Raw genomic sequence first — 27,197 nt, 5'->3', positions numbered from 1 at the left:
TGCTACCCATATAACAGATATTTGTGACTCGTGTGTCTTGATGAGCGCAGGCGGCTTTCTGGGCATGGCATGGACGCTTCCTGCCACCACAACACAGCATGGTTGTTATGTTATATCCATCTCCACAGGCTGAAGGAACAAGACAACCATACAAGGAGATGCACATATATACACGGCAGTGATTTTTCCTTCATCCTTGGGTGTACATTTGCCAATTACACGCCTTTGCTAAAATACCACTTTGTACTCTGCGTTTATTCCATTGCCAATGAAAGTGAGAAAGGATTTGCTCACCTCGTATCCTCAGTGCGATGAAACATCCTCTTTTCTTTCTTTCTTTTTTCTACAATGGTATAAAAATTCAATGGATGGGAAATATATTTTTTTCCATGAGATGGAGGAAATCAACTAACTTTAATTACTTCTGCAGAAGTCATAATTCCATGGGAATTCTTCTCTAAATATCATTTCAGTCTGCTTTCCAGAGTGAGTGAGGCTCACTAATAATAATAGATTGCCAATCTTGTGGGTGTTTGGCAATATTGTGTGTGGCAATAGTTTGCAATATTGTGTGTGTGTGAATTTCATAGGGTTTTTTTAAGGCAAGCAAACCCCAGAGATGGTTTGTTTATTTATTTATTTAACTTGTATATCGCTACTCCCAATTTGGCTCGGGGCGGTTTACAGAAATAGATTAAAAACAATACAATTAGCTTTAAAACAACCATAACAATAACAATAGGTAGCAAGGACAGACGTAGCCCGGGTTGTTCATCCATCAAAAGCTTGCCGGAAAAGAAAAGTTTTACAGGCTTTCCAAAAATCAAATAAGTCTCGAATGGTTCGAGTTTCAACCGGCAAGGCATTCCAGAAATAAGGGGCTACGATCGAGAAGGCTCTATGCCTAGTAGATGACAAATGATAGGTCTAGATGTTAGGGACTGCAAGCAAATTTTGGTCTTCAGACCGGAGTAATCTCTGGGGTTGGTAGGGGGATAAGCGGGCCCTCAGGTACGCCAGCCCCAGACCATATAAGGCCTTAAAGGTTAGTACCAGCACCTTGAAAGTGACCCGGTACTCAATCAGTAGCCAGTGCAGCTGTTGGATAATTTTCCAGTTCCTTCCTCTGGAATATAGGGTATTAGTGCTTGATAATTGTGGAGATTTCCCATTCAAGTCCTTGAGTAAGAAAGGAGAAGTGGAGTTAATTGCTGGAATATTCTTTTTCTTTTGTGACTACTTGATGTTCACAGGAGGGTAGCGAGATAAATAGTGTTCATTAATATCTATCTTCTATCTATAAATCTTCTATACGCATAATAAAAGTGAAAATATGTATGTGTGTCTGTGGCTGGAGTGTCCACTTACACAGACAAGCTCCTGCTCCACAAACAGCTATAGTTATGGTGTCTTATTGATCTTGTTATGGTTTTATATTATATGTTAATGTTTTTATAGTGTTGTTGGGCATTGAATTGTTGCTTCTGTAAACCGCCTTGAGTCGCCTGCGGGCTGAGAAGGGCGATATACAAATATAATAAATAAATAAATAAATAAATAAATAGTTCCTATCACTCAGGAGACACCAAAGGCCCTCCCTCCAATGACATTGCAGGTTATAGTGAGCATCCGGAACATGTCCAAGAGCCATGCAAGTGTCCTCCACCAACACCATACTGCCCACCACCCCCGTGAAGACTTTCATACGGGGACAAGTTCTTATGTGTTTCCTCCACCACAGATATCCCAGTGTTTCTGACTCCATTGGTGTGGAATTTGCATGACCCCACCCACTGCCTCTCCCATAACCCTTTCCTATTGTTTTTATTAAACTGCTGTCTCTTGTTATTAGTCATGGTGGGCATACTGCTTTACATATCAGAGAATAATAATAATAATAATAATAATAATAATAATAATAATAATTGTCGAAGGCTTTCATGGCTGGAATCACTAGGTTCTTGCGGGTTTTTTCGGGCTATAGGGCCATGTTCTAGAGGCATTTCTCCTGACGTTTCACCTGCATCTATGGCAAGCATCCTCAGAGGTAGTGAGGTCTGTTGGAAATAGGACAATGGGTTTATATATCTGTGGAATGGCTGGGGTGGGGCAAAGAGCTCTTCTCTGCTAGAGGTAGGTGTGAATGTTTCAGCTGACCACCTTCATTAGCATTTGAAGGCCTGCCTGAGCCTGGGAAAACCTTTTGTTGAGAGGTGTTGAGATATGCCTGGTTGTTTCATCTCTGCTGTTATGCTGTTGTAATTTTAGAGTTTTTAATACTGGTAGCCAGATTTTGTTCATTTTCATGGTCTCTTCCTTTCTGTTGAAATTGTCCACATGCTTCTTGTGGATTTCAATGGCTTCTCTGTGTAGTCTGACCTGGTGGTTGTTGGTGTGGTCCAGCATTTCTGTGTTCTCAAATAATATGCTGTGTCCAGGCTGGTTCATCAGGTGCTCTGCTATGGCTGACTTCTCTGGTTGAAGGAGTCTGCAGTGCCTTTCATGTTCCTTGATTCGTGTTTGGGCGCTGCGTTTGTATTATGTGTATTATGGTAAAAATGGCTATTAGGATGAGGATGAAATGGAAGTCTGAGGTCGTCCCAGAACAGCAAACACGGAATGAAAGATTTAATATGTCAAAAGGGTTCTGGCTGCAGTGGTTTAGGAAACACTCTCACTGAAGCAATGGATATGCGGAGAAGGACTGGAGGAGAGAGACATGCCTTAAAACAGAGCTCTCAGGGAAGCCGTTCCAGGTGGATGCATTCCAAATTAATCTGTGCCTCTGGCTGGGATCTGGCACTTCTTTAAAAACGAAGATTAAGCAGAAAGCCAGGCAACTCTTCTTCTCGTTCCTCTTTTGCTGCCAATGGAATTCTGGATTTCTGTTTCAAATCCCTTCTGATTTGAATTTAAACAAGCAAAAACAAAGTGTGGTGGCGCATGGAAGGCAGAGAAAGCTAGTGTGGCATGCAGCTTCCACGGCACACTTATTTCTTAATACTATTTGTATGCTATTCAAAGGAAGCATGCAAATACCAGGTAGATATGATAACAGAATCAGCAGAGTGGGGAAGTCGAGGAGGTGGGGAACGCCACCCATAAAGGTTAAAGGCATTCATGGTGTAATGGTTCATCCCGAGTCGTCCTGCATTTTCCTTGTGGTTCTGCCTCTGCCCCCAATTCAAACTGGAGAAGAGTATTGAAAAGAAGCAAGGGAGCGGAGGGATGATTTACTGTTGCCACCAATTTGAAAGGAACCAGTATTCAGGAGATTTTACCCCAGTTCCCAATTTTAAAAGAACTGGCCAATTTGCAATGGAGGTTGCCGATTAGGAACCAAATTTACCATCAAGTTGGAAGGGAGGCTGTTCAATTGCACCTCCTCCTTTATTAAGAAAGTAATAACTTAGTAGTAATTACACTGTATATACTGTAGCGTGACTGGAGAGAAGAATGTAGTTTTGTTTGGTTACTTTTCCCTGCGTTTCTGCCACCACGTGAGGTAAGTTGTAATATTTTGAGAAATGGCACTTTGGACACAGAATAGACGGAGCTGAGGCAATCTTCAAATAAAAGTTAACAATTTTATTAAGTACACAGCGTGTGGTTGCAAGACGTAACTTTTCCTTGTTGCACTTGGAATAATACTTGTAACTTTAACAGTTCATTCTTTCAAGTAACACAGTATCTTTCTGACGTAGAGCACTTGTTTCAGACAAAGTTTCAATACAGGGATGTTTCCCTTGTTTGATCCTCCCTAGATCAAATACTAAGTAAACTATTCTTTAGCCTCTCCTTAGACTAAAAGAATACCAGCTCTGTTTCACCATTCGGCTGCACTAGCCTGAGAAACTTCCAATAGCCAAACTCAGCTTTTCAAAGCCTCAAAGCTTTGCTTCACAAGTCACTCCACCACCTTTCCTTTCCTTCTCTCCCAACTCCAAACTCCTCACTCCTCTGAACCTAACTCCTCTAAACCTAAACCCTAACTGATTTTTAACTGTCGTTTTTTTCAAACTCTCCCCTCTAAGCTCCTCCCACTTCCCTCTCTCCTGCATCGGTCTCCATGGCAACGCACATGGAGGACTCCTCTGACTTAGGCCGCTCCAGCATTACTGCAGCCAATCTAAACACAAATACAGTTAAAATCATACAATTTATAATCAACTCCTGTACAAGTATAGTTCCCATTAATATGGATACCTTTTGTCAGGATCTTGTCCTCAGTCCTTTTTATCTTGCCATATACCCCATTTATTTATTTATGCTATTATATCCTGCCTTTCTCAGCCCGAAATCGACTCAAGGCAGTTTACAATGGAAAAAACCATTAAAAACATAAATCAAGCATCTTCTTAGTAAACTCATTTTCCAGTCGCACCATCTAAGCCAATGATGGACAACGAATTCACTATGACAACTGACCATTGTTATTATGTGATTGCATTTTGCTGTTATAACTTTTTAATTGAATATATTATATGATGTTTTTAATGATTGTTTTGTGATTTTATTGCTGGAAACCGGCCCGAGTCCCCCGATAGAGGGGAGAAGACCGGTATACAAAATTGCTAAATAAATAAATTCCGTAGTTCCATACTTACCTATTACGCTGCATTTGTGAAAGCTTGTGCATATCCAATGTGGGTTCTGTATTACACGGTGCTATAATATTTATCAGCTATCAAGTTATGGTAATAATAATAATAATAATAATAATAATAATAATAATAATAATAAATAGAGCAAAATAATAAGAGTAAAAATGTAAATTTAATATTAATAATTATAATATAATATTATAATTATAATAAAAACAGTAATAATAATAAAACAGTAAAAATAATAAATGTAGTAGTAGTAATAATAATAACAATAGGAAAAACTCAGCTGTTATTAGGACCTCATAATTGAACTGCAGAAATTCTGTCATAAACCAGTACAGGTGGTCCCAGTGGTCATTGGCATACTGGGTGCAGTGCCAAAAGATCTCAGTCGCCTTTTGAAAACAATAAACATTGACATAAACATTTACCGGCTGTTAGGAATTGTGGGAGTTGAAGTCCAGAACACCTGAAGGGCCAGAGCTTGCCCATGCCTGCTTTATATAACTTTTGTCAACAAGGGTTTATCTCTCCACTCCTTTTAATTCTTGGTAGTAACTACTCCCAAAATGTAATTTGCTTTTGTTCTTTCCTAGACATCAGACATCCAGAGGAGCTCTCCCTCTTGAGGAAGCCTAGAGACCCAACGAAGAAGAAAAAGAAAAAGCTGGACGATCAGTATGAAGACGAGACGCTGGAGCTGGAAGGGCCGCTCATCACCCCAGGATCAGGTGGAGCCCATATTATGCCTTTAATGGGCTAAGAGGGTGGGGTTCCGGAAGGGAAAGGCGAAAGTGACACTGAGAGAAGGGAGAGAGATCTCAAAAGTGAAACTGGAGTAGATGCTAACAGGAATGATGTCCTGTCACACCTAATCTCTTGATGGCTGTGGAGGAAATGGCATTGCTACTCAAGCACCCGAGAGCCGTATAATATTTAGTAATGATAGCATTTGGCTTCTATTCCCCCGGCTTCGCAGTTAAGACCATGGCACTGTGTCAAGAGCTCCTTTGAACACTGAGCCTGATGCGTGTTGTCATCTGGCCTTCTACTAAGACTCTTAGATGAATTGGTTAAGACTCAGTGTGTCAAACATGGGGACACATCTGTGTGTACATTCCTCACCCACCCATCCCCATCTGTGTATCACTTCTTTGCTTAAAAGAGTGGGTGATAACTTCTTTATGTGCAAAAATGCTTTTTATCAGTTCTGAATAATGGGGCAACTGTCTTTACAAGCATTTAAATGACTCATAGAAAACTTCCCTCTTTTGAGTTCATCTTTCTTATTTAATTGCAAATTGCACTTTTTCCCATATATTAAAAATAGCTTTGTAATCTTTGCCTTCTTTGCATGCCTACACATACGGTTTCTGCTGTGGTTGGTTTCGAAACTAGACATTAGAGTGTATACTTCAAAATATATCAGGCATTGAGCATGAAAATGGAGCACTTCCAAGCCTTGCAGATATTTTGAGAACTATTTGGGATATAGCCACCCTGTTGTTTGCTTGTGAAGTCTACAATAGTAAAGGAAGTTATTTGTGTGTGTGATGGCCATAAGTCACCATTCTGTTGTCTAGACGCTTCAGAATTTGACAGCCTTGTGCCTGTGTTGTGTGTGTGTTTATATGTGAAGGAGACAGAAAGCACATTTCTCTGGGAAGCTCCAGCTTTCTCTTTGAAAAAATCGAGTCTTTGTTTTTGGTAAAAGACTCCTACTCTGCCTTCTCTTGTTTTTTGAGCAAATGTATTTTCCCCAAGTCTCATCTGTTTGCTTTTTGTGAAATTAATGGGGTTAAACAGTGAGATTTCAGAAGAATCTTGTGTTTTTGAGGCCAAGCTATACCTCTGCCTTGTACATAAACATTAGTCTGTCATCGTGATCCATTTGCCATTGGGAAGTGGCCGTTCCCCTCATTTGCTCATTGGACACCCTGTCTCACGCATGTCCAAAATATCTATTTACAGCATTTATATTCCTCCCTTCTCACCCCGAAGGGGACTCAGGGTGGATCACAGAACACATACACGGCATACATTCAATGCTGTTAAACAGAACAGACAACAAATAGAGGTATTATGCTGACCCTTTGGCGTCTGGAGGTTGTGCCTGATTCCGGCCACAGGGGGGTGCTGTCACTCCATCCTCTATGACGAAACAGGTTAAAACCAGAAGGGAATGAATTCCATCAAGAATCCCCGTAACAGCAAAAGACGCACTAATATTGGGCTTCCCAAAACTATAGGTAACAACTGGCCATTGCCACGCTAGAACATCCTAAATTACATTACTATTAATATTTTGTAAGTTAAACTGAATTGATTCTTATCCTGTGAAATTCCTTTGCTTTCATGATATTTCCTATACTATTATACGTTTCTATCCATCTTATTGAACCACTTACCCTTTAATTAGCTCACATATCGGCCTCCTCCCCCCTCCAGAATTAGTTGGTTGTTGCTTGATGCTTGTTTGTTATTGTTCTGCTTTTAATTGCATATTGCCTGGGCTTGGCCCCATGTAAGCTGCCCCGAGTCCCCTCGGGGAGATGGAGGTGGCGTAGAAAAATAAACTTCTTGGGTTGTTGTAGATTTTTTCAGGCTATCGCCATGTTCTAGAGCAGGGGTCCTCAAACTAAGGCCCGGGGGCTGGATACGGCCCTCCAAGGACATTTACCCGGCCCTCGCTCAGGTCAAACTATGTCTGAAATGACTTAAAAGCTCACAACAACAACAATCCTATCTCATCAGCCAAAAGCCGACCCACACTTCTCATTGAAATACTAGTAAGTTTATATTTGTAAAAATTGTTCTTCATTTTAATTATTGCATTCTTTTAAAGTGTTTTTGCACTAAAAATAAGATATATGCACTGTGCATAGGGATTCATTCCTGTTTTTTCAAATTATAATCCGGCCCTCCAACAGTTTGAGGAACTGTGACCTGGCCCTCTGTTTAAAAAGTTTGAGAACCCCTGTTCTAGAGGCATTCTCTCCTGATGTTTCGCCTGCATCTATGGCAAGCATCCTCAGAGGTAGTGAGGTCTTTTCCTAGTTCCAACAGACCTCACTACCTCTGAGGATGCTTGCCATAGATGCAGGCGAAACGTCAGGAGAGCATGCCTCTAGACAATGGCCATATAGCCAGAAAAAACCTACAACAACCCAGTGATTCTGGCCATGAAAGTCTTCGACAATACAAACTACTACTACCACTTCTCCTCCTCCTCCTCCTCCTCCTCCTCCTCCTTCTTCTTGGAAAAGGTACCAGACGCAGCAAAAGTATATGCTACTCAAGACCTTGATACCATCAATGCTATGTTAAATTTGATTTGATATGGTTTATTTATTTGTTTGTTTGTTTGTTTGTTTGTCTGTCATTTCAGGAGCGAACCAAACTGTTGTATTGCATTCAAACAAACAAAACCATTGTATTACATGTCTAACAGAACAAAACAAACAAACAGATAAAAAAAACCACAAAGTTTGCAAATGTGGCATTCTATTAAATACCCTTTGACCAGTAGCTGGCCACTTGGAGTGACTCTGGTGTTGCTATAAGAAGGTCCTCCCTTGTGCATGTGGCAGCGCTCAGGTTGCATTGCAGCAGGTGGTCAGTGGTTTGCTCTTCTCCACACTTGCATGTTGTGGATTCCACTTTGTAGTCCCCTTTCCTAAGGTTGGCTCTGCATCTCATGGTGTCAGAGTGCATGATATGATGCATTACAGAAAACCAGTGTCACACATTGTGACGTTGTTTTGGCGCAATAGTTGTGCTTTATCACTTGCCAACACAGTAGCTGTTAGGGCCATGCCTATATCTAGTACAAGGAATCAGTTGGGAGTTCTTGGAAAAACTCTCAGCTTGGATCCGTCCGTCCTGCCAAAACTTCCCCTCTAATTTTAGGGGGTCTTGGCTTGAGAAGGAATGGCATCTCAGCAGCAGGAAGTACTAGATGGCGTCCAAGGCTTGGAAGTGCAGAAAGGGCATATTGGATCTGGTCTCAAGGACCCTCCTTGGAGACCTCTCTGACCAGATCATTTTACCTGTGAAAACATGCCTGGTAGTTTAATGTCTAGCACGTCTTTTCCTGTCTGTCTCCTTTCTGAAAGGCCAGTCTCCTCTTTCCAAATGTCAACAAGAGGTGTCATGTACCTACCCATCTAATACATTCTGGCTCCCTATTGATGCTTGTTGTGGGTAACCAAATGTGTGAGTCTGCTGTTGTAAACCTTCTTTCCAGAGAGTTCTCACTGTCAAAATCAGTTGAAAAGATCTCGGCCATAAGCAAGTTTCAAGTGTTATTGTTTCCCAAATATTTCCCAGTGTTTTCTGAATGTACATATTTAAAGACCTGTGGGATAAGGGCCGCGCATAGTTTCCTGAAAGCTTGATCTTAAAATATTCTCTCTCCCCCCCCCCTTGCTGTTTTCAGTCTTTTATAGTGTTTGTGTGCACATGCATGCCTTCATCCCTGTCAACTTATGGCAACCCCATGGGTTTTGTAGGGTTTTTAAGTCTCTTCTACTGTGTTTTTCAGTGTTTTTATGAGTGATGGTCACTTGTTGGCCTGATAGGTGTATTGTGTCCAAATTTGGTGTCAATTCTTCCAGTGGTTTTTGATTTATGTTAATTCCACAAACGAACATTACATGTTTATTTATATACTAGCCGTCCCCGGTCACGCGTTGCTGTGGCCCACATGGGGGTTCTGTGTGGGAGGTTTGGCCCAATTCTATCGTTGGTGGGGTTCAGAATGCTCTGTGATTGTAGGTGAACTATAAATCCCAGCAACTACAACTCCCAAATGACAAAATCATTTTTTTTTGAGTGAAGGACATACATTGGGTTGTTAGGTGTCTTGTGTCCAAATTTGGTGTCAGTTCATCCAGTGGTTTTTGAGTTATGTTAATCCCACAAACGAACATTATGTTTTTATTTATATAGATTAGTGTATTTTATGTAAATTTCTGTCATAGAATCATAGAGTTGGAAGTTATCACAAGGAAGACACATTCAAAGCCCTCCCGAAAGATGGTCATAGAATCATAGAATCAAAGAGTTGTAAGAGACCTCATGGGCCATCTAGTCCAACCCACTGCCAAGAAGCAGGAATATTGCATTCAAATCACCCCTGACAGATGGCCATCCAGCCTCTGTTTTGCTCAAAAACTACCTGAGAGGGAGATTGAGCTGGACTCTGAGGAAGCAGCATAATCTACTGCCAAATAGCTCTTATAGTTAGGAAGTTTTTCCTGATGTTCAGATTATATAATTGTGGAAGAGCTGGTTATAAATAAATACTGTATTTATTTATTTACTTCTAATGCATATCATGCCGTTCTGTTTGGGTCATCTATCACATAAGACCTATCCAGAAAATATGAACTAGCATTATTTTTTCAGAATGCTTGCAATATAAGCCCTACCCCCAAAATAAACCCCACTTTAGATCGTCAGCCAGACGGATGCATTTATCGGTAGTATATTTGTTGCAACATGCAATGAACATATTAAATTATAAAATAATAATGTTCATATATAATTGAATATAAATAGATAATATTATTGACATAATTGTCACGACAGTGTTTTAAAAGAAGATGGCATAACTGTATTTAATAGATGTAGATTTTTGTACATGCATAAATGTACAAAATGTGAAAAAATAAGACATCCCCTGAAAATAAGTCATAATACACCCAGTGGTGCAATGGGTTAAACCAGCTGAGCTGCTAAACTTGCTGACCAAAAAGTCGGCAGTTCGAATCTAGGGAGCGGGGTAAGCTGCCACTGTTAGCCACAGCTTCTGCCAACCTAGCAGTTTGAAAGTATTCTAATGTGAGTAGATAAATAGAAACTGCTCCTGCAGGAAGGTAAGGATGTTCCATGCAGTCATGCTGGCCATATGACCTTGGAGGCATCTGTGGACAACGCTGGCTCTTTGGCTTAGACATTGAGATGAGCACCACCACCCCCAATAGTTGGACACGACTAGACTTCATGTCAGGGAAAACCTTTACCTTTACTTTACTACATTTTTTTGAACAAAATTAATATGGCCATGTGTAATTTTCAGGGGAATACGGGTATTACAATTTGCTTTCCTTAGTTTGAGACAGGCCACATGGTTTTGGTATAACATGATGTTTCACAGAGTTGTCCTGCTATAGACATTAGTGCAATCCTTCTCAACTTTCTGTTACTACAATTCGTAGATTCTTGCTGTAAAAAGCATTAAAGATTTGGCAGAGGAGAATAACAAATGTTTTTTCTGCAACTTACCTCTGGAACGCTCTCTCCTCCTGGTTTTCCAGAGTATTCCATATACAGTCTCATGTTCGTATAAACATTTCATTTAAAGATAGTAATTTGGCCGCCCGTGCTAACCAAAGACATTTGCCCATGATTCATTTCCAAAAAATGTTCTTGACATTTGTTTTGCATTTTGTGAGTGAGTACCAACTCAAAACTTAAAACTATACTTTTTTCTGGCTTGTGTGGCTAAGTGGTTTAGGAGCTTCCTGGTGAAGCTTGCAATCAGTTCAAATCCTGGAAGGGCTTTTCCTTTCCAGGCAGGGACTGTGGCCTTTTAATGGAGCACCTGCCCTGAACACTCCACCTATTAGCCTGAATGCCATAAAAATTATCACATTACTTCCAGTGTGCCCAAACTAGACAGTGGTGCACAAGCTCTGATCTAGGTGGGTTGAATGAAAAGTAATGCCTCCACCTTCATTACTTGGGTTTGGATGGGAATATTTTAATAAATCAAACACAGAAATAATCCTTAGCATGTGCTCTTTAACTACCACTATTCACTTTTCCACATAATCACCAGACAATTGGATACATTTCTGGAGAGGGCAAATTACAACTAGGTACAACGCAGAAGTTTATGCATTTATTTATTTACTATGTTTATATACTGCCTTTCTCACCCCTGGGGGGCAGGGGGACTTTACAACATACTAATGGCAAAAATTAAATGCCAACATAAATGTAGACAGAAAATGTAACAAAACACTGACATATAACTATACATTAAAATTATTAAAACCATTAAACATAAAGAACATTTAAGCATGAAGGCACAGCATTAAAAACATCCTGATATAAATATGAAAATCACATGATCCAAATAACGTATGTATGTATATTGTGCAAAGAAAGGGAATGAACATTGTGGCTTCTTTAACTTTCTGCCCAAGAAATCTTTACATGACCCTGAGTGTATGCGTATATAAAATAGGTATAAAAATCAAACATTTACTGATAACAAATCAACCTTTTGCAAGACTTGCTGAACAGGCTATTTTTTCTTTTTTTATGAAGTACAGCTGAAGCATTTTCTGTAGAGCAGTGTGGTTCCCAGCCTGTGGTCCATGGACCACCAGTGGTCCGCAAGTACTAAAATATGGTCCGCGGCCTTACCATTACTACACCGTTGCAATGAGAGTGACCGGTCTCACGAAACACTCTTATAGTGCCGAGGCTTATGAAATATGGTTTGGGCGAGCAGATGGCGACTACTGGATGACGTATCTTCTGTATGAGAAACTAGAGCTGATGTTTGATGACCTGGATGTTTGTGCAGGCGTTTGAGTAACTGTAGTGCAATTCAGGTAATTTGAACATAGGAACGGAACAATGGACGACGAATTTGGATCACGTTTTGGATGATGAGGCGATCGGGGGTGGGTTTTTTGTGATAACTGTATTGATGTTGTTAATTGCTAGTAATAGAATTGTATAGTTTAATTGTCATGATATATTGATTGCTGTTGTTTTTAGTGTCTTGTTGTTTACTGTCTGGAAACCGCTGTGAGTCGCCCTCGGGCTTGAGATACGGTGGTATACAAGAATAGTAAATAAATAAATAAATGTGGTCTATCCAATTCAATGTATTGTCGAAGGCTTTCATGGCCGGAATCCCTGGGTTTTTGTAGGTTTTTCTGGGCTGTATGGCCATGTTCTAGAGGCATTTTCTCCTGACGTTTCACCTGCATCCTCAGAGGTAGTGAGGTGAGGATGCTTGCCATAGATGCAGGCGAAACGTCAGGAGAAAATGTCTCTAGAACATGGCCATATAGCCTGGAAAACCTACAACAACCCAACTATCCAATTCAGTTTTCTGAATCAGCACCCCAAATAACCAAATCAAATCTAAAGTTGACCAAAAATTGATTTGTAACCCTTTTGGTACTAATGTTGGAGAGTGGTCTCTGGTCAAGTGGTCTCTGATCAACAAAAGGTTGGAAACAGGTGCTGTAGAGTCTACTGTAAGCAATGCAGGTTGTTTCTAATAGATTTGTTTAATGTCTAGGTAGTGTTCAGAATCCTTTTCCTGCTGCCAAATTTTCCATGACCTTAACATTGATCTAAGGGGACCTCATTTGGGGTTGGGACCCACAGGTTAAGAAACAGTAGATAATTATTTGTACAATTTGAGTCGCCTGCAGTTTGTGGAAGTGCGTGATTGTTGTTCTGGGCTGATCCCACTGCACATAACTTTGAAGCAGGGACAATATGGAGAAGACACTTATCAGCTGGGAGCGGATGTGTCAGTTTGAGGACGGGGAAGAATCTTGGCTGTTTTTTAAGAGATGAAAAATAATTGCTACTACTGGAACTGAAAAAAAAAACAGAATTAAAATTAATGGCCATGTCCTTGCAGACCACACAAGAATTCTAGCGCTTGTTGCCTGTCCTCCCCGCCTTAATATGTTCTAATCAAATGTTCCGAATGCTGTTTACTAAGTGTGTTTCTGGTTCTGTTTGATTGTTTGGCCATGCCTGGAATTCTTTGACCTCCTTGATGATAATATGAGGGTTTTAAGTGCAGAGATAACCAGTGGCCCAGGATTTCCCAACTCCATATCGCTAGAGGTCCTTGCAAGGATCCTTCTGTCCAAGGGCCGCCCTGTACCCTCCTCCTACTCCCTCCTTCAGTTTTCCTGTTTACTGTGGCTTTTTCTAGCTGTTCTGCCCCAAGGATTGGATCAGCTGATTTTGAGAAGGGAGTAACCCAGCAGTTAGGCTTTGCCCTCGGTCTTCTCTTGCCCTTGGCTTTCCTCCACAAAAAAAAACAGAATTGTAAATAAATTGTCAAGAGCGCCTTTGCCCTTTTGTCAAAGAATATGAGAGGCAAAAAAGAAGCCTCTTTCCCCACAATTGTTGTGAAATGTGAAGTGCATGGAAGGATTTCGTGATAAGCATGTCTTGAGTTCGGCTTGCGCAGTGGCAATAAGGTTTATCTCAACTGAGTTCCAGTAAGGGCCACTTTTAGTTCTTAGTTAAGGAATTATTTGACAAAAATTAGCTCTAGCAGTGATGATGATGGAATTCAGTCATGGAAAAAACACCTAGACAGAAGGACCTGCATCAATAGGAGCATAGTGTCTAGGTCCAGGGAAGTAATGCTACCTCTCTATTCTGCTTTGGTTAGACCACACCTGGAATATTGTGTCCAATTCTGGGCACCACAATTCAAGAGAGATATTGACAAGCTGGAATGTGTCCAGAGGAGGGCGACTCAAATGATCAAGGGTCTGGAGAACAAGCCCTATGAGGAGCGGCTTAAGGAGCTGGGCATGTTTAGCCTGAAAAAGAGAAGGCTGAGAGGAGATATGATAGCCATGGATCAAGAGGTGAGGGAAAGTCATAGGGAGGAGGGAGCAAGCTTGTTTTCTGCTTCCCTGGAGACTAGGACGCAATGGAACAATGGCTTCAAACTACAAGAAAGGAGATTCCATCTGAACATAAGGAACTTCCTGACTGTGAGAGCCGTTCAGCAGTGGAACTCTCTGCCCCGGAGCGTGGTGGAGGCTCCTTCTTTGGAAGCTTTTAAACAGAGGCTGGATGGCCATCTGTCAGGGGTGATTTGAATGCAATATTCCTGCTTCTTGGCAGGGGGTTGGACTGGATGGCCCAGGAGGTCTCTTCCAACTCTTTGATTCTATGACCTTGTTCTAGAAGAGGCATGGACAAACTTCAGCCCTCCTGGTGTTTTGGACTTCAACACCCACAATTCCTAATAGGTAGGGCCAAGGTTGGAGGTCCAAGGTTGGCCCATGCCTTTGACCTCCTTGATGAGGTTGGCCCATGCCTGTTCTAGAAGAATGCATTGTTTTTCCCTCCAAAAATGTTTACTCCATGTATCTATCTGCTTTTTAGACCCTTGAAGAATTGCACATGAATGTTCAAAACTTTTCTGTCATGGTTGGACCTTCAGGGAATGCAAAGGCAGGTTTCATGCCTGAACATTTCATTTTGTCACAAGTCATCACGCACTGCTCCTTCTCTATATCCCTCTCACGAAATAAATGCAGGTATAATTCAAGGCTGCATGGTGGATTGGTTTATATTTGTTATTAATGTGCATTGCAAAAATATAATGCTGAAGCAGCTGGCTTCCTTTCATTCCAATGCACTTTGTTTGCTGGTAGTTGTATTCCAGTTGTCATTGTCCTTCAGGCCCCACGGCTATCAAGCATCTGTCCTGACACAAGCATAAATCTGAATTCTGCTTAAAATTCAGCTGTTGTAGAAAAAGGTGGTTTTTTTTATTCCTCTGAATGAAAAAGTACATAATTTCTCTATCTTGACATTGCTATTGAGAGTAGGAGATTGAGAACAGCATAAAAAGGGAGAGTTAAATGTAAGTCAGTCTTTTCTGATGGTAAAATAACAAAAATGGCAGGCAGGTCGGCTAAGCCAAATGCTTTTCAGGCTGGTAATGAGTATTGATTTATGTGCAAAATTGATTTAAGCTGCCTGTATTGTTTTGTATGCATATGCTCATACACCAAACACCACTTACGGATGCACAAGTTCTTTTCATTATGATGAATTCTTCTTGAGTGCTGAATTTTATTCTTTCCTGACAGTACAAATCTGTCTTTCAGAACGTCTGTTTATCCACCCATCGCTCCCTTTTGTAGTTGTCCTCCTCCATGTCTAAGCGGGACACAGTAATGGCTTTTTTCCCAACACTGCATAATAAAGAGATTTGAGACATATTAATATTTCTGCAGAAATATCAAATAATAATTATAATTTAGAAGAAATGGGAGCGTATTTAACTTTTGATAACTAAATTGAATTTTAGCTAGTCTCTAAAATCCTCTGTTTTCATAGAATCATGGAATCACAGAATCCTAGAGTTGGAAGAGACCTCATGGGCCATCCAGTCCAACCCCATTCTGCCAAGAAGCAGGAATATTGCATTCAAATCACCTCTGACAGATGGCCATCCAGCCTCTGTTTAAAAGCTTCCAAAGAAGGAGCCTCCACCACACTCTGGGGCAGAGAGTTCCACTGCTGAATGGCTCTCACAGTCAGGAAATTCTTCCTCATATTCAGACGGAATCTCCTTTCTTTTTGTTCCACTGATCAACAAACACTGAGCCATAAATGGGCTCCCAGTGACCATTGCTTTCATAGTGGGTATGCTTAGCATGGGGCTTTCAGAAAGTTATCTTAAGCCTGGCATCCTATCATCCATGGTAACTTTGGCTCTTTAAAGAGAATGAGGGATTGCAAAGCTCTCATTGATGTTGTATGCTGGATGTTCATGAATGTATACAATTGGGAAGTAGCATGGAGGACCACCAAGTCCAAACGCCTACTCAATGCAGGATCTACAACTAGAGCAGTGGCTCTCAAACTGGTCCTCCAGGTGTTTCAGGGTTCAATTCCCAACTGGACTGACTGTCGGATTTGCAGAGCTGAGGGTCCAAAGCTTATGGAGAAACAAAGATTGGAAAACACTTCTCTGGATCATCAATCCTCTAGGTGATGTGGGCTTCAACGTCCAGAAGTTCATGCCAGCTTGGACATCAATTGGAAATTCTGGGAGATGAAGTCCAAAACACCTGGAAGACCAAAGTTTGGGAATCACTGACTTAGGGAATCCCTGGCAAAAAGCTGCTTAGCCTCTTTTGGGAGACCTCCAGTGAAGGAGAAGCCACCACCTCTCTGGGCCATTGATCCTGTTGCCAAATTGCTCTCACTCTCAATAAGTTTTTTCTGAAGTTTGGCTGAAGTTACCTTCCCATAATATGGAACCATTGTTGTTGTTCATTCGTTCAGTCGTTTTGGACTCTTCGTGACTTCATGGACCAGCACACGCCAGAGCTCCCTGTCGGTTGTCACCACCCCCAGCTCCTTCAAGGTCAATCCAGTCACTTCAAGGATGCCATCCACCCATCTTGCCGTTGGTCGGCCCCTCTTCCTTTTTCCTTCCATTTTTCCCAGCATAATTGTCTTCTCTAAGCTTTCCTTTCTTCTCATGATGTGGCCAAAGTACTTCATCTTGGCCTCTACTATTCTTCTCTCCAATGAGCAGTCGGGCTTTATTTCTTGAAATATGGACTGGTTGGATCTTCTCGCTGTCCAAGGCACTCTCAGCACTTTCCTCCAACACCACAGCTCAAAAGCATCTCTCTTCCTTCGCTCAGCCTTCCCTATGGTCCAGCTCTCACATCCGTAGGTGACTATGGGGAATATACCATTGCTTTAACTATGCGGATCTTCGTTGCCAGCGTGATGTCTCTACTCTTCACTATTTTATTGAGACTGGTCCTTGCTCTCCTCCCCAGAAGTAAGCATCTCCTGATTTCCTGTCTGCGGTCTGCGTCTGCAGTAATCTTTGCACCTAGAAATACAAAGTCTGTCACTGCATCCATGTTTTCTCCCTCTATTTCCCAGTTGTCAATCAATCTTGTTGCCATAATCTTGTTGTTTTTTTTTATGTTGCACTGCAACCCAGCTTTTGCGCTTTCTTCTTTCACCTTGATTAGAAGGTTCCTCAGCTCCTCCTCACTTTCGGCCATCAAAGTGGTGTCATCTGCATATCTAAAGTTGTTAATGTTTCTTCCAGCAATTTTCACCCCAGCCTTGCATTCCTCAAGCCCCGCACATCACATGATGTGTTCTGAATACAAGTTGAATAGGTTGGGTAAGAGTATGCAGCCTTGCCATACGCCTTTCCCAATCCTGAACCAGTTTGTTGTTCCGTGGTCAGTTCTTACTGTTGCTACTTGGTCCTTATACAGATTCCTCAGGAGAGCCATTAGACCAGTGGTTCTCAACCTGTGGGTCCCCAGGTGTTTTGGACTACAACTCTCAGAAATCCCAGCCAGTTTACCAGCTGTTAGGATTTCTGGGAGTTGAAGGCCAAAAACATCTGGGGACCCCAGGTTGAGAACCACTGCATTAGACCTAGCTTTACCCTCTGAGGGAGTAGGGAACAACCCTAGAGGTGTTTAAAGAGTTGCATCATGCCACTCCCCAGTCTTTTCTACCCATGCACAACTCCTTCAACCACTCCTCCATCCTTGAGTGATAGTACTTCTTTGCACCATCCACTTAATTGTCTCGTTTTGTTGTTGTGGGTCTTCAAATCAAACCCAAGGCAAAGGAATCACAGGGCTTTCTTGGCAAATGTATTCAGAGGAGTTTGCCTTTTCCTCCCTTTGAGGCTGAGAGAGTGTGACTTGCCCAAGATCACCCAATGGGTTTCCGTGGCCATGCAGGGATTAGGCACCTCGTCCACTCCAGCACGATGGACCATAATTGGCTTCCTAATGGTTGCCTTGTGGGGCTGATTAGGTTTGCATGTAAAAATGGAGCTTCTTAGTCATTTTAGACTAAGTAGAATGCGGATGGATGATTAGCAAATGGAGTCGAGGGGCACCCAGAGGTTAACTGCATATAAATTATATTTCAGCACCATTTAATGATATGTGCAAGAAGTCAGCTGTCTAGATTTTTTTTGCTTTGTGCTTTTAATAAGCCCCCTGGATTCTCTTCTGCAAACAGAATAGTTTTCTTTATTTAAGAAAGGTTTAACGATAGTATTAGTCTTGGAATGGTCTCTCTGGACAACATGTTAGAGGAAAACAGCGGGCTGCTTTCCGCACCGGCTTAATTCTGGATGCATTGAAATTTGGCATGCTATCGACTCGAATGGAAGCAAAACAAATACGTCTGGATCCCTGGCTTCCAAACCACTACCACCTTATAGTAATTCAACACAGAATGGTAATAGTGAGGCCAAATATTCTAAAACTCTTAAGAATGAGAGCACGCCTCGCAAACAGCCCTGGGTGGCAAGAGGTTGTAAGAAACTCACCGCAAAGCAGTTGTGCAATTAAGGACTCTATTTCTGCGCTATTTTAAGAAATGTGGGTTTTGAGGCCGTGGAGCCACACGCTCCGCTGAGACCCAGCCGGCCTGTTTATTTCTGGAAGTTCAGCCAAGAGATGGAAAATGTTTTGTTTCAGATGTTCATTTTTCTCATGCTGTGACTTTATCGATTTGATTTTGTGCAGAGAGTTTGGGGTAAATATACAGCGTTCATATCATGAAGTGAAAAGTCATGTTTGGGTTGGTTCTCTCCACTTGCTTTACCAGACTGGTCGATCATTTCGATAATGCTCTTCCAAATTAGGATGCAATTTTGGTTCTCTTTATTAGATTTGAAGGAAGATACATAGCTCTTAGGATCAGGCATCCCTCACACATGGTTGTTTTTGTTTTGTTCTGTTTTTTAATGTCATTGAGCGACTTGAGAAACTGCAAGTTGCTTCTGGTGTGAGAGAATTGGCCGTCTGCAAGAACGTTGCCCAGGGGATGCATGGATGTTTTACCATCCTTTGGGAGGCTTCTCTCATATTTTACCATCCTGTGGGAGGCTTCTCTCATATTTTACCATCCTGTGGGAGGCTTCTCTCATATTTTACCATCCTGTAGGAGGCTTCTCTCATATTTTATCATACTGTGGGAGGCTTCTCTCTTTTTTTACCATCCTGTGGGGGGCTTCTCTAATATTTTGCCATCCTGTGGGAGGCTTCTCTCATATTTTACCATCCTGTGGGAGACTTCTCTCATATTTTACCATCCTGTGGGAGGCTTCTCTCATATTTTACCATCCTGTGGGAGGCTTCTCTCATATTTTACCATCCTGTGGGAGGCTTCTCTCATATTTTACCATCCTGTGGAGGGCTTCTCTCATATTTTACCATCCCGTGGGGGGCTTCTCTCATATTTTACCATCCTGTGGAGGGCTTCTCTCATATTTTACCATCCTGTGGGGGGCTTCTCTCATATTTTACCATCCTGTGGGAGGCTTCTTTCATGACCCTGTATGGAGTCTTTTTTGTCTAAATGCACTTAATTGTTTTTGCTTTTGTATTGTATTGATGGCATCGAATTGTGCCGATATGTAGACCACCCTGAGTCGCCTGCGGGCTGATATGGGAGTGAAATAAATAAATAAATAAAATACCCCACTCCCTGGATTCAAACAACTGGCACAAAGGTTTAACCCATTGTGCTACTGGAGGCTCCTTCACACATGGTGACTTGGAAGGAACCCAAAGGTCTATGGAGCCCCAATGAAAGAAGTAATTAGTGCAGTCATCTTTGGATGAGTTATGCATCAGACCCAATAGAACTGAATTTTGATCTTCATTGTTCTAATTGCTATGCTTGTTATGTTAAAAAGGAAGAGTCATCTGTCCAGCTAGGATGTTGTTTCTTTGCAGAATTCTTTCTGCTGTGCTAACTTGTTATTGCTTTAATGTGGAAGCTAGCCATTGCACACAACTCCCTGTGAGAAACTGGATTTCAATACATAGCAAAATGACTCTATTTAGGCAATCCCTCGTTGTCCAAGTAGGATAGTCTTCCAAGATCAGTGTACTGGTGGGTCCGTAGGTGTCTGTGGAGCCCTATTCTTGACCTGCATCTTCTCCCGCAGTGAGGGCATTAGTTTCCAGGTGGAAGGCAGTCCTGGACAAGGTTGGCTTGACGTGTCTTCCCCTTGGCACATTTCTCTCTTTCGCCCTCCATTCATGCCTCTTCAAATTCTACAGCACTGCTGGTCACAGCTGGCCTCCAGCTGGAGCACTCAAGGACCAGGGCTTCCCAGTTCTCAGTGTCTATGCCAAAGTTTTTAAGGTTGGCTTTGAGCCCATCTTTAAATCTCTTTTCCTGTCCACCAACATTCTGTAAACCTTATGCAAGCAATAATAAGATGTGTTACTCTATACGATTTATAAATGGAGAAATAAACTTGTACATGGATGGTCACTCGAAAAGCTGTAGATATAGGTAAGCAATTCATCTTCACCAGAAGTCAGTCAAAAAACTCTCTGAGCAAATTTTTAATTATACATGCCATTGGCGGACTCTTGTATTAATATGTATTATGTTGTGGACCCATTGTGTGGGTCTAATCCTCTGCTAATGGATTAGAATTTGTGGCTACAATTCATTCCGCAGATTCAATTTCCTTATCACAAGGATCACAATCTATAGATCCCTTACCGTGTTTCCAGTAAGGTTGAAATATTCTGTGGCTGATTTGGGGGAATTGCAGTTTCTAATGTCAGATTGGTGTCCATTACTCCTCTTACGTAGAGGCTATCCTATTTGTCTAATGTAGAGGAGCATGACTGGTATAGGATGGCATGTATCTCATATTGGAGGAGGAGTGAGTAAATAAATCTGCAATGTTGTGAATGATGCTATTTGCCCCTGGAAAATTCCTCCTAGAGTAGTTGCGGGAACAGAGTTGGCTTCTGGATTTGTGGCTTGGCTTTGTCCTTGCATTACCATCTACATTATGTATTACGTTGTAAATGGGTAAGATTAGGAGGCTGTCTGTAGGGAAATAAAGGGCTGCATGCCAGAGATTGTGAGATAACTCTCTTAACTCTTAAGAATTAGTTGTTGTCCATTGAAAATGTGATTTTTCTTCTTTTCCCTCTTCCCTTTTGTGCTGCAACGTAACTGGTTACTCCTTTGAAAACTTTCATTGAAGTGTTGCAATCTTTAATCTTTGGATCGAATTAAGATGCCCAGACTCCAAGGCCTTCCAAAAAGCATGGGATACCTATGTACATACAAATGTGGCAAATGGAAAATGCTGTGTAAGACTCTTTCAATGAAATCTGTGTTTTCCTACATGAGAAAACATGTTCCTTAAAAATGTATTCTTGGTGTCTTAACTCCAGTAAAAATCAAGGATATAGGCAAACTCTCTTCTAGCCAATTCTGGAGGAACTGTGTAGCATTAGGTACACGCTTCCACATATGATGGAGCTGACTCAATATTATGAAATTTAGCCAAAAAAAAGTTATTTAGGGGAAAATATTTTTAATAGGTCAAATTGCAAAAAAATACCCTTTTGAATAAAAAAGAATAAAACTTCTCTCCATATTTCATGTAGCATTAAATCATAACAATCAGTTAATACATTATTTTGGTTTTATATTCAAAACTGGAAAAAATGGACTATTCCTCTCTCTCTCTCTCTCTCTCTATGTATATATATATATGAAATCGTATTTAGGAAAAAGTTGACATCTGTGGTACAAGATAATTGAAATATTCAGTCAAAACAATGTTTCTTTTCATCATGGTTTCCTTTTATTAAATTGACCAATAAAGATGGGAAGCTTCCATTCTGCGACCGTACCTTGGGAAGTCTGACTTGGCCACGGTAGTCCACGCTCTGGTTACATCCCGCCTTGATTACTGCAACGCTCTCTACGTGGGGTTGCCTTTGAAGACGGCTCGGAAGCTCCAACTAGTCCAACGGGCGGCAGCCATGGTACTAACAGGAGCAGGGCGCAGGGAGCATACAACTCCTCTGCTGTACCAGCTCCACTGGCTGCCGATTAGCTACCGGGCCCAATTCAAAGTGCTGGCATTGGCCTTTAAAGCCCTAAACGGTTCTGGCCCAACATATCTATCCGAACGTATCTCGGCCTATCAGCCCACCAGGACCCTAAGATCTTCGGGAGAGGCCCTTCTCTCCATCCCGCCTGCTTCACAGGTGCGGCTGGCGGGAACGAGAGACAGGGCCTTTTCTGTGGTGGCCCCGCGGCTTTGGAATGCCCTCCCTATAGAGATAAGATCAGCCTCCTCGCTGATAGTATTTCGGAAAAAACTCAAGACATGGATGTTTGAGCAAGCATTTGGCTAATCCGATGCGATGAAATCTCTGATCAAGGACTGGCAATCACAGACAACGAAATTGGATTATGATTTTAATTTAAGAGATGCATTGGTTCTGTATTGGTGGCCCAATACTGTGTATTGTATATGTATGTGTTTTATATTTTTAATTGGAATATTGTTGTTTTTAAATGTTGTAAACCGCAATGAGTCGCCGTTTTAGGCTGAGATATTAGCGGTATATAAGTGTACTAAATAAATTAAAATAAAATAAATAAAAATAAATTCTACTACAGTCGTATTTGGTCCTATGCTTTTGTTGAATGTTGAATTTATAATCATTTTATCATGCTGCAAACTAATTGACCAAAGATTTCATTAAATCTTGAAAAATCTTACTTTTGGGGAGAATAATATGCAATTCTTGGTGGATTTCAGGTTTGTTCTCTTTTTTAAAAAGAGTTATATTAACAATGTCATATGGTTTGTTTGTATTGGTTTGTTGAATTTATATCTCCCAATATTATAACAAGTTAATTCAGACATTTTCTACAAGACGTTTTATTCAGATGCCCCTCTCCCCATGTTTAGATTTCTGCTAATTTGTGTTATTATGCATTACCTACCGACTGTTAGGAATTGTGAGAGTTGCAGTCCAAAACACCCGGAGGGAGGGCCGAAGTTGGCCTATGCCGGCTATATAAAAACTGGATAGTACATTAAATAAATGACATAAAACAGGTAACTTGCCACAAAAAGCACATGCCATATTGCTTTATTTCATCCTTTGCTGCTCTGTCTCTCTGCCCGTTTTTTTCTCCCACCGATTCACTCTTTATTTCTATTTCCTTACTGGCCTTACCTTCTCACTTCCTTTCTTTCCTCTCTGTAGGCTCTGATGTTCTTTACATTGGTCCAGTCAAAGGTGAGCCCTGTCTGGGTAGGACTTTCTCTCTTCCTTTGTGATTTTCTTTTCTTTTTTTTTCTGTTTCTTTTCTTTTATTTATTTATTTTGCTTGCTTTCCTTCCTTTCTCATCTCTATGGAGCTAAAAGTCTTCTTGCAGCAGAGCCTTTTTTCATACCTTTTCCCTGCTCCTTCTCCCACATTGGCATTCTCTAGGCATTCATCGCAAAGGGCAAGCCCTGAGCCTTAAGTTCCAATTTGGCAAGTATTTAATCTGAAGCGATGTTGGAATACACATAAAGTTTATTTGGACATTTTGTCTGAAGTGCGGGATTAAAAGAGCATATTTTGTGCATTCTTGCATTCTGCATGCCTGACGTAATGTGCAGAGTTCATTCCTGGAAATCTCTGCAATCCAGTGGCAATTTGGAGATGCAGATGTCTCCTTTATGTGTTGTTTAAAACAGAAATCTGATGTTTCTGTTTCTCTGCTGAATCAGATGAAATCTGGAGGGGCTGTGGTAGCACAGTGGGTTAAACCACTAGCTGCAGAAAACTTGTTGACCAGAAGATTAGCAGTTCAAAGCTGTGGGTCAGGGTGAGCTCCCGCTGTTATCCCTAGCTCTTGCCAACCTAGCAGTTTGAAAACATGTAATGTGAGTAGATCAATAGGTACTGCCTCGGCAGGAAGGTAAAAGCATGCAGCCATGCTGGCAAACACAACCAGGAAGGTCTACCAACAACAGGCTCCTTGGCATGGGAAAATGGAACAAGAGCACCTCCCCATGTCCAGAGTTGAGCATTGCCTCCAGATGCCGGAGATGGAAAGGGAAACCTTTGCCTTTGTTTGTGTATTGTATGTCATTGTTTCTGTATATATGTGTATACTGTACTCTGCTCTGAGTCCCCTTGGGGAGATAGAGCGGAATATAAATAAAGTGTATTGTTATTATTATTATTATTATTATTATTATTATCCTTGTCTTGGTCACCATTCCCTAAAAATGCTGAGTTGTGGGACTCCATAATTTGAAAAACCTCATTCTGTCTCCAGTGAACCAAACTTCTATTCTAACCCTGTGTTTCTCTCCTCTTTAGGGAGCATTTATTCAAGCCCAGGGCTTTACAGCAAAACCATGACCCCAACCTACGATTCTCACGATGGGAGCCCCTTGTCTCCCACCTCGGCGTGGTTCGGGGACAGCGCTTTGTCAGAAGGGAATCCAGGCATCCTTGCCGTCAGCCAGCCCATCACGTCCCCAGAAATCTTAGCCAAGATGTATAAGCCACAGACGCTTCTGGACAAGGCCAAGATCAACCAAGGGTAGGCCTTCTTGAGAGTTTATTTTAGCAGCTTGACGTTTTAAACAATGTTGTTCTGCAATGGCTGAGCCAGCTCTCGCTGCTTTGTGTTGGTAGGTGGCTCGATTCTTCCAGGTCCCTCATGGAGCAAGATGTGAAGGAGAACGAAGCCTTGCTTCTCCGGTTCAAGTACCACAGCTTCTTTGATTTGAATCCTAAGGTATATATTATCTGTAGTGGTGCGTGATAGAATATGATCTTTGTATTTTGCATGTATCGCAAATTCTTATCAGAGTAGTTCAGCAACAATAGCCAAAGTGCATTACACTTCTTAATAATGCATAGACCTGAACTGGAAACAGAATGTGCTGTACATCTTATAGGCACATCTGGTTTGTGTTTAGGCCGTTGAAGGCGGTAGATAATAACATCTTAGAAATGATGCTGCAAAGGCTCCTAGCCCAGCCTCCCTCCTCTGCAGTGTAGGAATGATGCCCACAAACTTCCTTTTAAAGCAGATTTGGGCAAACTTGGGCCCTTCAGGTGTTTTGGACTTCAACCCCTACAATTCCTGACAGGAGCCCCCAGTGGCGCAGTGGGTTAAACCCCTGTGCCGGCAGGACTTAAGACCGACAGGTTGCAGGTTCGAATCCGGGGAGAGGCGGATGAGCTCCCTCTATCAGCTCCAGCTCCTCATGCGGGGACATGAGAGAAGCCTCCCACAAGGAGGGAGATCAGGCACCACTTATTTATTTGTTTGTTTGTTTCATATACTTATACCCCACCTGTCTTGCCCCTGAGGGGGGACTCAGGCCTTCCTTCTCACCGCTCCCACCTATGCTAATGAAGTATGTGATACAGCAATAGAAAAGGTATCCCCCAGGAAATTTGTACAGGCAGTTCCCACCGCAAGAAATCTGATGAGATTTCACAAAGTTATATAATGTATAATAAATAAGTCTCCTCTTGTTGATTTCTGACAGCCGCTACTCTGAAAAAGGCTGCTAGTCATAGTTAAAATAAAAATGCTAACTGAATAACAACAACAACAACTTTATTTTTATACCCTGCCTCCATCTCCCTGGAAGGACTCACACCTGGAATATTGTGTCCAATTCTGGCCACCACAATTGAAGAGAGATATTGACAAGCTGGAATGTGTCCAGAGGAGGGTGACTAAAATGATCAAGGGTCTGGAGAACAAGCCCTATGAGGAGAGGCTTAAAGAGCTGGGCATGTTTCTTGGCAGGGCGTTGGACTGGATGGCCCATGAGGTCTCTTCCAACTCTATGATTCTATGTTTAGCCTGAAGAAGAGGAGGCTGAGAGGAGATATGATAGCCATGTATAAATATGTGAGAGGAAGTCACAGGGAGGGGGGAGGAAGCTTGTTTTCTGCTTCCCTGGAGACTAGGACACAATGGAGCAATGGCTTCAAACTACAAGAAAGGAGATTCCATCTGAACATTAGGAAGAACTTCCTGACTGTGAGAGCCGTTCAGCAGTGGAACTCTCTGCCCCAGAGTGTGGTGGAGGCTCCTTCTTTGGAAACTTTTAAACAGAGGCTGGATGGCCATCTGTTAGGTCTGCTTTGAATGGAATTTTCCTGCTTCTTGGCAGAATGGGGTTGGACTGGATGGCCCAGGAGGTCTCTTCCAACTCTTTGATTCTATGATTCTAGGGTGGCTAACAAAGGGACAAGGCCGAAAAACACAGATTAAAACATAGCACAATAAGATAAAATCAAAATAAAATTAACATATCACAACAACTCAACATATTTTTATTTATTTATTTCCAGCATTTCTACCCCGTCCTTCTCAGCCCCTAGGGGGGGACTCAACATAACATAATAGCAATCCCACATCACAGTATCACATCACTGTGCTTCAAACATTGAGCATATCAACTTTTAAAACCAGAAAAGCTGGCACAAGAATTGAATGTGTGTTCCTCCATGCCAGGGAGTGGAGTAGATGGCCATTGTGGTCTCATCTAACAAATGTTACATATGTGGCTTAAAAACAGTACCCAAGATTTTCCCAGGCTCAGCCAGGCCTTCAAATGCTAATGAAGGTGGTCAGTTGAAACATTCACACCTAGCTCCAGCAGGGAAGAGCTCTTTGCCCCACGCCAGCCATTCCACAGATATATAAACCCATTGTCCTAATTCCAACAGACCTCACTACCTCTGAGGATGCTTGCCATAGATGCAGGCGAAATGTCAGGAGAGAATGCCTCTAGAACATGGCCCTATAGCCTGAAAAAACCCACAAGAACCAAGTACCCAAGATTGTCATGTGGGAGGACGGACCTACTCATGTTTGCATTCTGTAAATAAAGAATAGCTGTAAATCAACCATCACCACAAAAAGTTGGAATACTTTAATTCCAAGAAACTTAAAATGTA

At 41.7% G+C, this 27,197-nt stretch overlaps 1 protein-coding gene across 4 annotated transcripts in view; it reads left to right on the top strand.

The window, feature by feature from the left end:
- The window catches only part of FERMT2 (FERM domain containing kindlin 2), a 166,659-nt gene that overhangs the window by 95,344 nt on the left and 44,118 nt on the right, over positions 1 to 27,197 (top strand). For 2 of the 4 annotated variants that reach the window (XM_067463118.1, XM_067463116.1), the window contains exons 4-7: positions 5,204 to 5,338; positions 23,474 to 23,506; positions 24,585 to 24,810; positions 24,906 to 25,008. In XM_067463118.1, the coding sequence (XP_067319219.1) occupies positions 5,204 to 5,338; positions 23,474 to 23,506; positions 24,585 to 24,810; positions 24,906 to 25,008 (497 nt within the window). The remainder of the gene's footprint in view (positions 1 to 5,203; positions 5,339 to 23,473; positions 23,507 to 24,584; positions 24,811 to 24,905; positions 25,009 to 27,197) is intronic. The other 2 variants (XM_067463120.1, XM_067463119.1) reach the window with 1 other exon arrangement.

This window comes from Anolis sagrei, chromosome 1 (assembly GCF_037176765.1).
Source record: "Anolis sagrei isolate rAnoSag1 chromosome 1, rAnoSag1.mat, whole genome shotgun sequence".
In the NCBI taxonomy this organism is placed as follows: Eukaryota; Metazoa; Chordata; class Lepidosauria; order Squamata; family Dactyloidae; genus Anolis; species Anolis sagrei.
This window is presented reverse-complemented; position numbering and strand designations above follow the sequence as displayed.